The sequence below is a fragment of the Typopeltis vanoorti genome, chromosome 6, assembly GCF_054136105.1.
Source record: "Typopeltis vanoorti isolate ZY-2024b chromosome 6, IOZ_Tvanoo_1.0, whole genome shotgun sequence".
Lineage (NCBI taxonomy): Eukaryota > Metazoa > Arthropoda > Arachnida > Uropygi > Thelyphonidae > Typopeltis > Typopeltis vanoorti.
The window spans coordinates 134,934,811-134,948,024 of NC_143554.1; the positions used below are offsets into that span (position 1 = coordinate 134,934,811).

Here is a 13,214-nt window from a genome sequence, read left to right on the forward strand (position 1 = left end):
CGAAAGAGAAATCCTAGTTTTTTTGAGGCTGAGGATGCAATGGTTGTGATAATATGTTTATGTCGCTTCTTGGAATCACTGGAAATTCGGGGTATCGTCAAAATGGATACTGGGGAAAAATGGTTCTTTTTTATGGGAAATAGTACAGAACTGGGTTTTGTTGCCGTTGAAATTCGAGGTTATCTGAACCCCATTGTAGGATGGCTTGGAGATCGGAGTTGAGGGTGGTGGTGGTGGTGGTTGATGTTCTGTAGGTTGAGGTGAGATGCGAAGGGTAAGGCTTATCAAATGCAAGCGAGGAGTGAAGTGTGCTGTCATCTGCAAAACTGTGTATTGAGTTGGAGGTCAGTTGCAGTAGGTCATTGATATATAGCAGGAAGAGGGTTGGTGATAGAACAGAACCTTGTGGGACCCCAGCATTAATTGAGTGGTGAGAGGATAGGGAGCCGTCCACCATCAGAAAGCTGATTGCATCCAAACAAAACGCTGGCAATCCAACTACAGAAGTTCTGTATCAGACCAGATGATGGTAGTTTGCCTAGTAGGCCTTTGTGCCAGACCCGGTCAAAGGCTTTGGAGATATCTAGTGCAACCACTTGAGATTTGCCAAACCTCTCCATTGCATTTTTCCAGAGATGGGTGACGTATGTGAGTAGATCTCCTGCTCATCGGCAATGGCGGAATCCATACTGGCGATCATTTATTTGGTGAGTGTCTTCAAGATAGTGTAGGAGTTGGGAATTGATGATATGTAAAGCAAATAAAGATGTATATGCATGCACACATGTATATAAAGTGAAATCAGTTTGAATTGTATTTGATATTTTCGATATCACCAAGAAATTTTACAAATAAAGTTTTCATCTTGTTTGCCCCATCATTGTCATCATCATCATCAAATTCCTGCCATGCCCCCTCCAGGGGTGTACAGGATATGATAGTACTACCTGAAAAAATTACATCATTACTAACTTCCTATCTACAATTTTCCTCCAAATCAGTCTGTTACTTGTCAAGACTCCAACATTATCAGATCTTATATTTCTATTGTCTAAGGCACTTTGTACCGTATCAATCCACCTATATCTTGGTCTACCTCTGAGTCGTTCTGCTGCCAACCTGGCAGAGAACACTTGTTTTGCTAATCTTTCTTTGCCCATTCTGTTTAAGTGACCATACCACCTAAGATTAGCTCTGCTAATGCATTCCTGGATGTTGACAATGCCAAGTTCTTTCTTAATATCCTCGTTTTTAATATGATATTGCCATTGATGCCATCTGTTCACGCCTATTCTCAGGACTCTCATATCTGCGGTCTCTAGTCTTTGGTCAAGTGTTTTACTTCTGACCCAGCTCTCAGAACCATAAGTTAAAACCGGTTTGAACACTGTCTTGCATACAGCTAATTTAGTGTTCCGACTAATTTCTCTCTTATTTCATATGAATTTATTCAATTGAATCCCTACCATACGAGCTTTGCTGATTCTGTTGTCTATTTCTATATTTAATTTACCATCTTCAGTAAAAATTGTGCCTAAGTAGCTGAAATGTTTCACTTATTAAACAGGTTCTCCATTCACAACACAGTTGACATTTTCAATAACTCTGCCTATTTTCATTGTCTTTGTCTTTTTATTGCTGATCTTCATACCATATCTATTACAACAGCTATTAAATTTAGTCAGAGAATCTTGCAGACTTGTAGCGGATTTATTTAGAAATATAACATCATCCATAAAGCAAAGAGCTGACATTAACATCTCCAATTCTGATGTCATGTTTAATACCACTTTCCTTCATAATGTGATCCATATAGATAATGAATAACAGAGGGGATAATGTACATCCTTGTCTCACACCAGATTTAACATTAAACCATCTTCCTGTACTTCCTTCATTTCTAATTGCTGACTTACAACTCAAGTAAAGACTAAGTATTGCTTGATATAATGCCCCATTGACACCATATAACTGCAGCGTATTGAATAGCTTCTGTCTTGGTACCTTATCATATGCCTTTTCCAAATTGACAAAACTTAAATACAGATCTCTGATATATTCCCATGCTTTCTCGACTATTTGTTGTAAAGTGAAGATCTGATCCTGACAGCCTCTATTTGACCTGAATCCAGCTTGTTCTTCACCAAGCTTTTCTTCCACAAATTTTCTCATCCGTTTCTCAGGTGTACTTGCATAGATCTTGCCGGGAACACTCAGTAGGGAAATACTTCTGTAATTCTCACATTCAGTTTTATTTCCCTTTTTATATATGGGTACTATGAGAGTTCTCTACTCCAATCATCGGGAATTTGTCCCTCTGTCCAGGCTTTCTGAACTATGCAGCGCAGCCACTGTAAGACTCTTATGCCACCATACTTCGCATTTCTGGTCGAATATCATCTACTCCTGCTGCCTTTCCACATTTCAAGCCTTTGATGGCTTTTTCTACTTCAAGTATCGATATGTGTTCCTGACAGGAGACCTCCACATAGCCTTTAAAGGAATGCGGAGAACCGACCAGGGCTTCTGACCTAATGTCCAATCCTCACCTTCTCGTGGTGCACCTTGTTGGGTATCTACTTGGATACTGAACGAACGAGGATGGGCTAGCAATTTGGGATTTAGCCGACCAAATTGTATTCTTATTGGTTAAACCAAAATAAAAAATGATGGTACGACATTACAAAATTTCATGCCTGCTGGGGTGTCACCTGTTTAAACAAGCCTCCCATTGTTTTTGCCAGGGAACTAGGGTGAGCAGCGAAAAGTCAGCTACTGGAACAAATATGAAAACAAACTCCAACTCAACATCACCAGAGTTAAAGATTGGTACTATCAACATAAGAAGCCTGAATGGCAAAGAAATGGAGCTAGCTGAGGAATTAGATAAGTACCAGATAAACATAATAGGGGTGACTGAAACAAAAAAGACAAAAACTGGTGATATTTTTCTGAGCAATAAATACAAAATGTTATATTCTGGCAATGACAATCAAGGAAAAGAAGGAGTAGCCATAGTATTCAACACAAAATATGAGGCTAATCTTCTTGAATGACAGTCAGTCTCAAGTAGAGTAATGTGGGCAAATATGAGAATGGGGAACTGGACAATGAGGCTTATTTGTGCCTATGGTCCCACAGAAGGTTCTCCTAAGGTAGAAGTGGAAGATTTTTTTGAGGCTTTAGAAAAAGCAACTGACACAATGAAAAAGGAAAAGTTTGTCCTTGTTGGGGATCTAAATAGCAGAGTAGGAAATGATTGTCAGACATACAAAACTATTTTGGAGAAATTTGGAGAAAAAAGCAAAGCTAATAATAATCGCAAATATCTGTTGGATTTCTGCTCAGGACATGACTGGTTATTACTAACACCATGTTCCCACATAAAAATGTGCACAAATTCACGTGGAGAGAAGAGGCTAGGAATAAGAAAAGTCTCATTGACTATGTTATTGTTGATAGTGATGTTTTCTCCCTGGTGCAGGACACCAGAGTGTACAGAGAATTTGAAATTGGAAGTGATCACTATTTAGTCTTGAGTAGGATAAAATTTAATTTTATATTGAAAAGAATAACATGTAAGAAAGTTTTAAAGCAAAAAAATGTTAAGCATCTCTCAGATGTGAACTGTAGACTAAAATACACAAAGATTATTGAAGAAAAAATGAAAGAGTTTGAGAACAGAAACCAAACCTTGGAGATTCAGTGACAAACTCTGAAGAAAACATTAATTGATTCTGCCAGAGAGGCATGTGGTGAGGTTGTCTGCAAGGATAAAAAAAATCAGAGCTCTCTGGTGGACACAGAGGAAGTGAAGGAAAAGAAGGAAGCATATCAAAAGTTCCTGGCAAATAAGTCAGCTTGTGCTCTTAGAGAATACAGAGACAAATGCAAGAATGCTAAACACTGTGTAAAACTACCTAAACAAAAGTCATGGGAGGACTTTGGCAAGAATATAGAAAATAAATATCAAGAAGGTGGTAAAATAGTCTGGAAGTTGTTGAAGATGCTTAGAAATGGAGAAAAGAGTGCTGCAAAAGGAATTAGAGTTGATAAAGGTGACATGAAAACGGATGAAAAAGATATCCTTGAAGTATGGAGCAATTACTGTGAAAAACTGCTAAATGAAACAAGCAGTGATGACAGCACAGTGGTAAAAAACACTGACCAGCTTGAAGTAGAAAAAGCCATCAAAGGCTTGAAATGTGGAAAGGCAGCAGGAGTAGATGATATTCGACCAGAAATGCTGAAGTATGGTGGTATAAGAGTCTTACAGTGGCTGCACTGCATAGTTCAGAAAGCCTGGACAGAGGGACGAATTCCCGATGATTGGAGTAGAGCTCTCATAGTACCCATATATAAAAAGGGAAATAAAACCGAATGTGAGAATTACAGAGGTATTTCCCTACTGAGTGTTCCTGGCAAGATCTATGCAAGTAGACTTGAGAAACGGTTGAGAAGAATTGTGGAAGAAAAGCTTGGTGAAGAACAAGCTGGATTCAGGCCAAATAGAGGCTGTCAGGATCAGATCTTCACTTTACGACAAATAGTCGAGAAAGAATGGGAATATATCAGAGATCTGTATTTAAGTTTTGTCAATTTGGAAAAGGCATATGACAAGGTACCCAGAGAGAAGCTATTCAATAAGCTACAGTTATACGGTGTCAATGGGGCATTATATCAAGCAATACTTAGTCTTTATTTGAGTTGTAAGTCAGCAGTTAGAATTGAAGGAAGTACAGGAAGATGGTTTAATGTTAAATCTGGTGTGAGACAAGGATGTACATTATCCCCTCTGTTATTCATTATCTATATGGATCACATTATGAAGGAAAGTGGTATTAAACATGATATGAGAATTGGAGATGTTAATGTCAGCTCTTTGCTTTATGCGGATGATGTTATACTTCTAAATAAATCCGTTACACGTCTGCAAGATTCTCTGACTAAATTTAATAGCTGTTGTAATAGATATGGTATGAAGATCAGCAATAAAAAGACAAAGACAATGAAAATAGGCAGTGTCATTGAAAATGTCAACTGTGTTGTGAATGGAGAACCTGTGGAACAAGTGAAACATTTCAGCTACTTAGGCAATTTTTACTGAAGATGGTAAATTAAATATAGAAATAGACAACAGAATCAGCAAAGCTGGTATGGTAGGGAGTCAATTGAATAAATTCATATGGAATAAGAGAGAAATTAGTCGGAACACTAAATTAGCTGTATGCAAGACAGTGTTCAAACCGGTTTTAACTTATGGTTCTGAGAGCTGGGTCAGAAGTAAAACACTTGACCAAAGACTAGAGACCGCAGATATGAGAGTCCTGAGAATAGGCGTGAACAGATGGCATCAATGGCAATATCATATTAAAATTGAGGATATTAGGAAAGAACTTGACATTGTCAACATCCAGGAATGCATTAGCAGAGCAAATCTCAGGTCATATGGTCACTTAAACAGAATTGGCGAGGAAATATTAGCAAAACAGGTGTTCTCTACCAGGTTGGTAGGAAAACGATCCAGAGGAAGACCAAGATATAGGTGGATTGATATGGTACAAAGTGCCTTAGACGATAGTAATATAAGATCTGATAATGTTGGAGTCTTGACAAGTAACAGACTGATTTGGAAGAAAATTGTAGATAGGAAGTTAGTGATGATGTAATTTTTTCATTTAGTATTATCATATCGTGTACACCCCTTGAGGGTACATTGCAGGAATTTGATGATGGTAAACAAAGAGAAGACAAACAGCTGAAATAAGGTTTATGAGAAAAACTGCAAACTATACTCTATTTGATCACAAAAGAAATGAAGAAATTATGAAAGAATTAAACCAGAAATCAGTAATAGAAAAAAATTAAAAACTATAAACATAAATGGATGTTACATGTTGAAAGAATGAAAACAGAAAGATTACCAAAACAAGCCTTAAATTACATTAGGGAAAAAAAAAAACCAGGACATCCTCTTAAGAGATTCAACAATGACTTGTAAGGCCAGAACAGCAACTCTAGCCCTAAATCCTTAACATGCATGATGATGATGACAAGAGACATACCAAAAAAAAAAATGCATAGAAATGCATAGAAGACTGAAGTACACTGAAATAGATTAAATGAGCCATTAATAGTTTACTCAGAGGAAAATTCAAGTCTCTTGTTGCAAATGCTTCGTTTGTTGTCATCTTTCTTTCCCATTGCCTCCTAGCAGTCATTTGAACTATTCAGGTGTGAAGTATTATTATGTTCACATGTGTGTGTATCCCACACATGAAAGGCTAGTAGTCTATAGTACATCAGTATTATAGGTGAACTGAGTGTTAAATAATCAGAAGCCCCTTCACTCGAGATCAAACAGGAATTTTGCAAGCCGTCTAATAAGTAGGTGGTAGTGTTACACTGGATGATAAGTCATGAATCTAACTCTGATTTGTGTTAAGAGTTCTATATAAGCACATAACTTCACTAAATTCCAAATTGAAGCAGTTCTGATGAAAGAAAAAAAAAAAATTCTGAAACTTTAAATTTAATACACGTTGCATTAATTTACTAATATTTATTTCTTTTTATATACAGTCAGTCCACTCTGACTATGGCAAACATTATTATAACCAACTCACTTGTTATAACAAGAGCCTTCATAACTCAGTTGGTATAGATGAAGCCCTTTGGTTGGAAAGACCTGGGTTTGATTCCTGTCCATAACATGAAGAACCTTATCTGGTTTCTTTTGACTAAAAGTGAGTTAGCTGGTCTCATATGGAGGTAAAAGATTTTATCACCCAGAAACTTGGAGTTTTTTGTCTCTCAAAACAGGCAAACCAGCCCGTGAACACGCATGGCTCTACAGTCAAAAATGCATACTTAAAATCCTTCATAACTTGTCCTAAGGGACAGATGAGGAAAATTGGGGGAACCCCAAACAACAACAACTTCCTAAAAGAAACGAATGAAAAATGTTGACCAAAGCCACATAACTGCATTGCTGTTTTAAATGAAATTTCAAATACATTTTATCTATAAACAATGGAATTCACCACAAAAAAATCTATTTGTGTAGTCCTCACAAATTGGCTCTAACAAAAGTTGACTGTAGTCATATTTTTTTTTTTTTTTTACTTAAAAGTTATATTGCAAATTAAGTTATTTAAAAAATAAGTTTATAGTGGCATGTTGTGTGACACTTTCTTGTGAAATTTTTACTCTTGATAAAAGATTAATTTGTGCTTAAAATATGTTTCTATTCTGTTGCAGGAATTTGATCCCTATCTTGCTGTTTTAACAGAGGAGGGATTTATCTCAAAAGCTGATGAAAGAGGTGGTGGTATGTTTGTTGTTAATGTCAAACGAATTTTACAGAAAATGGTAGAAGAAAGTGTGTCGTTTATTGTCCAAGAGAGGTTTGGAAGTAAATGTGCCAGAGTATTTAGGTAAGCTTGTTTAAAAATGATGGAAGATTTTTTTCAAATTTCTAAAAAAAAAAAAACTGTAAATAGATTTCTGTGTTTCAAATCTAAAAAAAAAAAAAAAAAAAGATAGCTGTAAATGTGATTCTTAATATAAGCTCATATTTGCCACTTTTAATTCGAATAGGAAAAATTAAATTGCTATCTAGCTCTTTTTCAAAATAATATTTAAAAAATTTGTTGTAATTTGCATCTCTTATGGTATTGTTGCATAATTATAAAATATTGAAAATCTCATTTAACTAATTACTGTAAATATCTGTTCTGAAATATGTCACTTTTGTTAAATATATTTACTTATATATTTTATACTTAATTAGTTGTTACTTGATTATGTCCTTTCTTATTCAAAACCTTATTCAATTTAATCCTACCGGCTGCTCTGTTGTTATGTCGCTTGCTTTCTCTATATTTTACTGCTATATATCTTCCTATTCTGTCTTTCTATCGCTATTTTACTCCATCAGATATAGGGCCTAATATACTTATATCTAGGATTGTTTCCTCTTCAGATACTGGCAAATTTATATTATGCTGCGCCAGCCAGTATCCTATAGCAGAGAAGATCCTTGCTCAGGGAGACAATACTAGATTCTGAGGCTTTCTTACACAATATCTTACTTTAACACTGCCGTATAGATTCAGATAACTGCAGTCATGACCTAAATCTATAATTATATACACTTCTTAATTCCTTCCTGCCAAATAGGTTCTATTTTTATAAGTGATAGTTTGGGATCGTAATCAGGCATGACTCAGGTTCAGGTAAATATGACAAGTTTATTGGAATATCTAAACAGAATACAAAATTCACACACTCGATTATGACTCAATACTAAATGAAACTCGAGTTAAGAGTTTAACATATTCTAAATTAATTAAAGGTCATAAAGCATGCAAAACACAGTAACTGCATATTGGGATAGATAGCAAATAAAATTCCTTTCTGTAATGCTATTCATAAGATCATATAAACAAACATTCTAATGTTACTCAGTTACTAAAATCCACAATTCTGATCTCATTAAGTTAATCCTATCACATACAATTACTAAAGATATTTTCCAAACAATTCTTCTTACTCTCTCAAAAGAGGTTAACTTTCTAATTAGAGACTGTCCACAGAGTTCTTTAGAATACTGTTCTTAATTTCACATTCGCAAACAATTTTCCCTCTTCTAATGAATTTTATATACACAAAAATAGAGTAATTTCACCTTACCGAACTTTTTCTGCATCTTTCAGCACCACGTGCACGTCTGGTTATTCTTGTCTATTGGCTGTCCACACACCAACGTAGGGGTTACGCTGTCTTCATTATTTCTGCCAAAAACGGACTTAAATCTTTGCGTTTCAGGAATAACTTGATGGGACTTCTCAGCGATGGCTTGATTCTGCTAGGACTGGAAATTTTTACCTTCAGCTCTGCGTAGAATCCTTCTCCATTTTCAAGAAAGCCTGCTGTCGTACAACTTATCTTAGCACAGGTGCTTCATTCCCCCCCCCCCCCCTTTACGCGAACTCCTGCTAACTTCCAAGCCGCCAAACAGGAAAACGATATGACAAGAGAGATCCATATGACGCTCGTCCCCTTATATTCCTCCTTAGAGCGCCCTCTTTTTCCTCAGTCCCCTTTGCACACGACCCATATCTTTTCACCCCTTGGGTTCATCCCTTGCTTTTTCCCAACGCTGTTATGCTCTTGTATTCCCAGAATTCGCATCAATATACATTCCGCTTAAGCAACTGTCGCTAACGTTCCGCTGTACACGTGTAGTTTTATACCTTCCAAGAATTATTATTTAGTAACTATTTGATGACTCGCAGTTAATTTTACACAGCTTAAGTGAGGCTTAAATTAAGTCAGATTATCCCTCTTATAAAACATACTCTAATAAAATCTTAATATGAACACAATAGATTAAATATATCGTACATGAAATAAGGAATGCAAATTTTATACATAAAGTGAAGAAGTTTCACTTTTAATTTCAGCTGATGTGCAGGTATTTCTCTTTTTTAGTAAGTTTAATATGTTGCATTCTGAATGAATGATTTCTTTGCAAGATTCTTTCATTCAGGATCTAACACTTTCTTTTAATGTTATTGAGAAATTAACTGGTGTAACAGGGCTTTGATCAGTCTACAAATCCCATTAAATAAGAATGCCTGAATAGGATTATAGCAGAGTAAAAGCAGACTCTCTGCTTCTACTCTCATCATCATCACGAACCATGGGCTCACTGCCATTGATGTCTGATGCCTGTTTCACTATCTTCTTCCACCTTTCTTCTACTCTGGTGAATGTTAATAATGTGTGTGTTCTCTGCTGAATATCTATGGTTTGTGTCTGTCATAACTATGAATCCCCACATCAGCATATTAAATAGCTCTGTGTTAAGTGTCACTTTGTTAAGTATCTTAAATATCTGATTGTGACTGACTTAATTCAATTCCATTTCTTTAGCAGTCAAGATACAAGTAACATAAAATTAAGTTAAATGTGTTTGTAAAGTGATGAAAAAGCCTTTTAACAAACTAGAACTCCTGCTTGCTTAGCATACTAAATAAAATATTGCTTTATTTTAGTATGCTAAGAAGCAGGAGTTCTAGTTTGTTGAAAGGCTTTTTCATCACTTTACAAACACTTGTAACTTATGCAAGTTACACGTGTAACTTGCTATTTCATAACATATTATATATCAGTGATATATAATTTATAATTTTTTTAATAATAAAACAAGGATATGATTATATTTAAGAAATTATGATCTTAAGGATGATTAGGTGGAATTAATTTTGATAAAAATATTATATCAGACTGCTAAGGAAGCATTGGTTTTTCTGTTTAGGATATCTACTAATCAATGAAATGGATAAAAAAAACAAGAACTAGCTTATATATACTGCACTGCTACTTGGGGCTATTTAGTGTGTCTTTTGGAGGAAGTGTTTTTTTCTTTTCTTTCTCACTGCTGAGAGGGTAATCTAAGCTTTCAGCCCTGTTGCTAGGATAGAGAATTATTACCTAGAATTTCTAAGACATTGCATATTTCCAAAGTGGTAACCAGCAGCAGAGAAGTAGAAATATTTGAATTTTTTTAAAGGGAGTTAAAACAACAAACTCCCAAAACTAAATTGTGGCATAAATATAAATGATTTTTATATAGAAAAAGTATGACATGAAATGTATTTATAAAACTTAGAATAATTTCAGTAAAGAGACAATGGATGGAAAAAAGGTAGTGGCTGAAATAAATTGCAAAGAAATATCCTAGTTTTAGAAGTACCTGCTTCAACAGACACAACAACATTTATTGTACTTTTCTTGAAAAGTAAAATTTGAATACTCTCTATGAATACTTTCAGATCAGTACAAAATTAGACAAAGAGTGGTTAATTTAGTTCCTTGAGTGGAGAGGGGAAGAAGATCAGTTGGAAATCTTGAAAATGAGTATACAGTTTGAATTAATATAGGATATGTTTCATACAAAAAGTTTTGTATGAAAGAAACAAAAAAAAAGTTGTTTCAGTTCAAGCATTTCACAATAATGAGAAAATAATAGTATAAATATAGTCAGTAAATTTAAAGAACATAAATTATATCACTGCACTGCTTTGAAAAATAAAAGATAGCAAATATACCATGAAATTTCTTATTTTCCTTGGGAACAATTATACAGTTAATCCATTAATGGCTCTATTATATTGCTGTTAAGGGATCAAAGGTGGCTTTTTTTTTTTTTTTTTTTAATGCAGAATTTCAGTCTCCCAAATGTTTGGAAGTGTTTTACATCATACTTTAGGTTAGGGATGTTCTTTTCTATAAAAAAAAACAAAAATAAAATAAAAAAAAAAAAAACATACAGATTTCTATAGGGTAACATTAAGATAAAAAAATTAAGATGTGTCAAATTTTGTATTTAAATTACTTTATCTTTTAAAAAATGCCCCAGTTACTGTTAGGTGAAATATTGAATTTAAAAAAATATTCAGTTTTTTTATTTCTTTGTTCTTAATAAAGAACTTCAGTGGTTTATTAACAACTGCATGTACTCCAAAAATGTTGAAATGTGCATAGCAAAAGCTGAATTATAGGTTAGATTTACACTAAGCTACATGGAGCTCATATTGTTCATTCCAAATAAAAACCCTCGTTACTCCATTTGCAATTTAATACTGTAATTTATTTTTTTTTAAATAAATATTTTTATTTAAAATACTGCAATTCTTTTGTGTATGACGTAAAGTTAGAAATGCCACACCCAGCTATTTGTAATATAGCAGAGGTCATTAAAATATATTGAAATTATATTTTAAAGGCTTCTTCTATTCCTAATTACATATAAAAGGAAACACACAGTAAATTAAAGCATAAGGCCATCTTTTAATGTATATTTTGAGGTTTGGCCATGAATGAGAAGATTTTTATTCTCTTTCGAAGAAAATGTTTTCACCTCTTTGATTCTCCAGTCCTCTCAGTATGCTTCATTGTTAGTTTTTAATTACAAAGACTAGGGAAGAATGATCTCACTGTTAATTGTTTCCATCTTATGGAAAATGTTGTTAGGTATGTAAATTAGAATGTTCAGAAAGCTGAAATCATCTATAAAAATGTTTCTTGAGCACTAATAGTTTGAAGATGATTTAGCATCTCCTTGCATTTCAGTTTTATTTTTTAAACACATTTATTTAAATGGAAATTTTTCAAGCTATCTCCAACAAACAGGATGTTGATCTTACACCCAGCATTTAAAAACATTGAACCATGTTGCTTGAAGTCTATGTGGAATCAATTTTAAAACAGAATTCTGAGTATCTTAATCTGTAATAATATTAATTCATTATCTATTGTGTCATCATCATCAAATTCCTGACATGTACCGTCAAGAGGTGTACAGGATATGATAGTACTACATGAAAAATTTACATCATTACTAACTTCCTATCTACAATTTTCCTCCAAATCAGTCTGTTACTTGTCACGACTCCAACATTATCAGATCTTATATTTCTATCGTCTAAGGCACTTTGTACCGTATCAATCCACCTATATCTTGGTCTTCCTCTGGGTCGTTTTCCTACCAACCTGGTAGAGAACACCTGTTTTGCTAATATTTCCTCGCCCATTCTGTTTAAGTGACCATACCACCTGAGATTAGCTCTGCTAACGCATTCCTGGATGCTGACAATGTCAAGTTCTTTCCTAATATCCTTGTTTTTAATATGATATTGCCATTGATGCCATCTGTTCACACCTACAATCTTTCTCTGGACTCTCATATCTGTGGTCTCTAGTCTTTCGTCAAGTGTTTTATTTCTGACCGAGCTCTCAGATTCATAAGTTAAAACTGGTTTGAACACTGTCTTGTATACAGCTAATTTAATGTTCCAACTAATTTCTCTTTTATTCCATATGAATTTATTCAGTTGACTTCCTACCATACCAGCTTTGTTGATTCTGTTGTCTATTTCCATATTTAATTTACCATCTTCACTAAAAATCGTGCCTAAGTAGCTGAAATGTTTTACTTGTTCCACAGGTTCCCCATTCAAAACATTGTTGACATTTTCAACGATTCTACCTATTTTCATTGTCTTTGTCTTTTTATTGCTGACCTTCATACCATATCTATTACAACAGTTATTCAATTTAGTCAAGGAATCTTGCACACGTGTAGCGGATTTATTTAGAAGTATAACATCATCTGCATAAAGCAAAAAGCTGACATTAATATCTTC

General features: G+C 34.4%; 1 protein-coding gene across 1 annotated transcript in view; it reads left to right on the forward strand.

Moving 5' to 3' along the window:
* The window catches only part of LOC150105963 (DNA-directed RNA polymerase III subunit RPC3-like), a 136,783-nt gene that overhangs the window by 80,857 nt on the left and 42,712 nt on the right, over positions 1-13,214 (forward strand). The window contains exon 7 of the mRNA XM_090394600.1: positions 7,261-7,436. Within this exon, the coding sequence (XP_090250726.1) occupies positions 7,261-7,436 (176 nt within the window). The remainder of the gene's footprint in view (positions 1-7,260; positions 7,437-13,214) is intronic.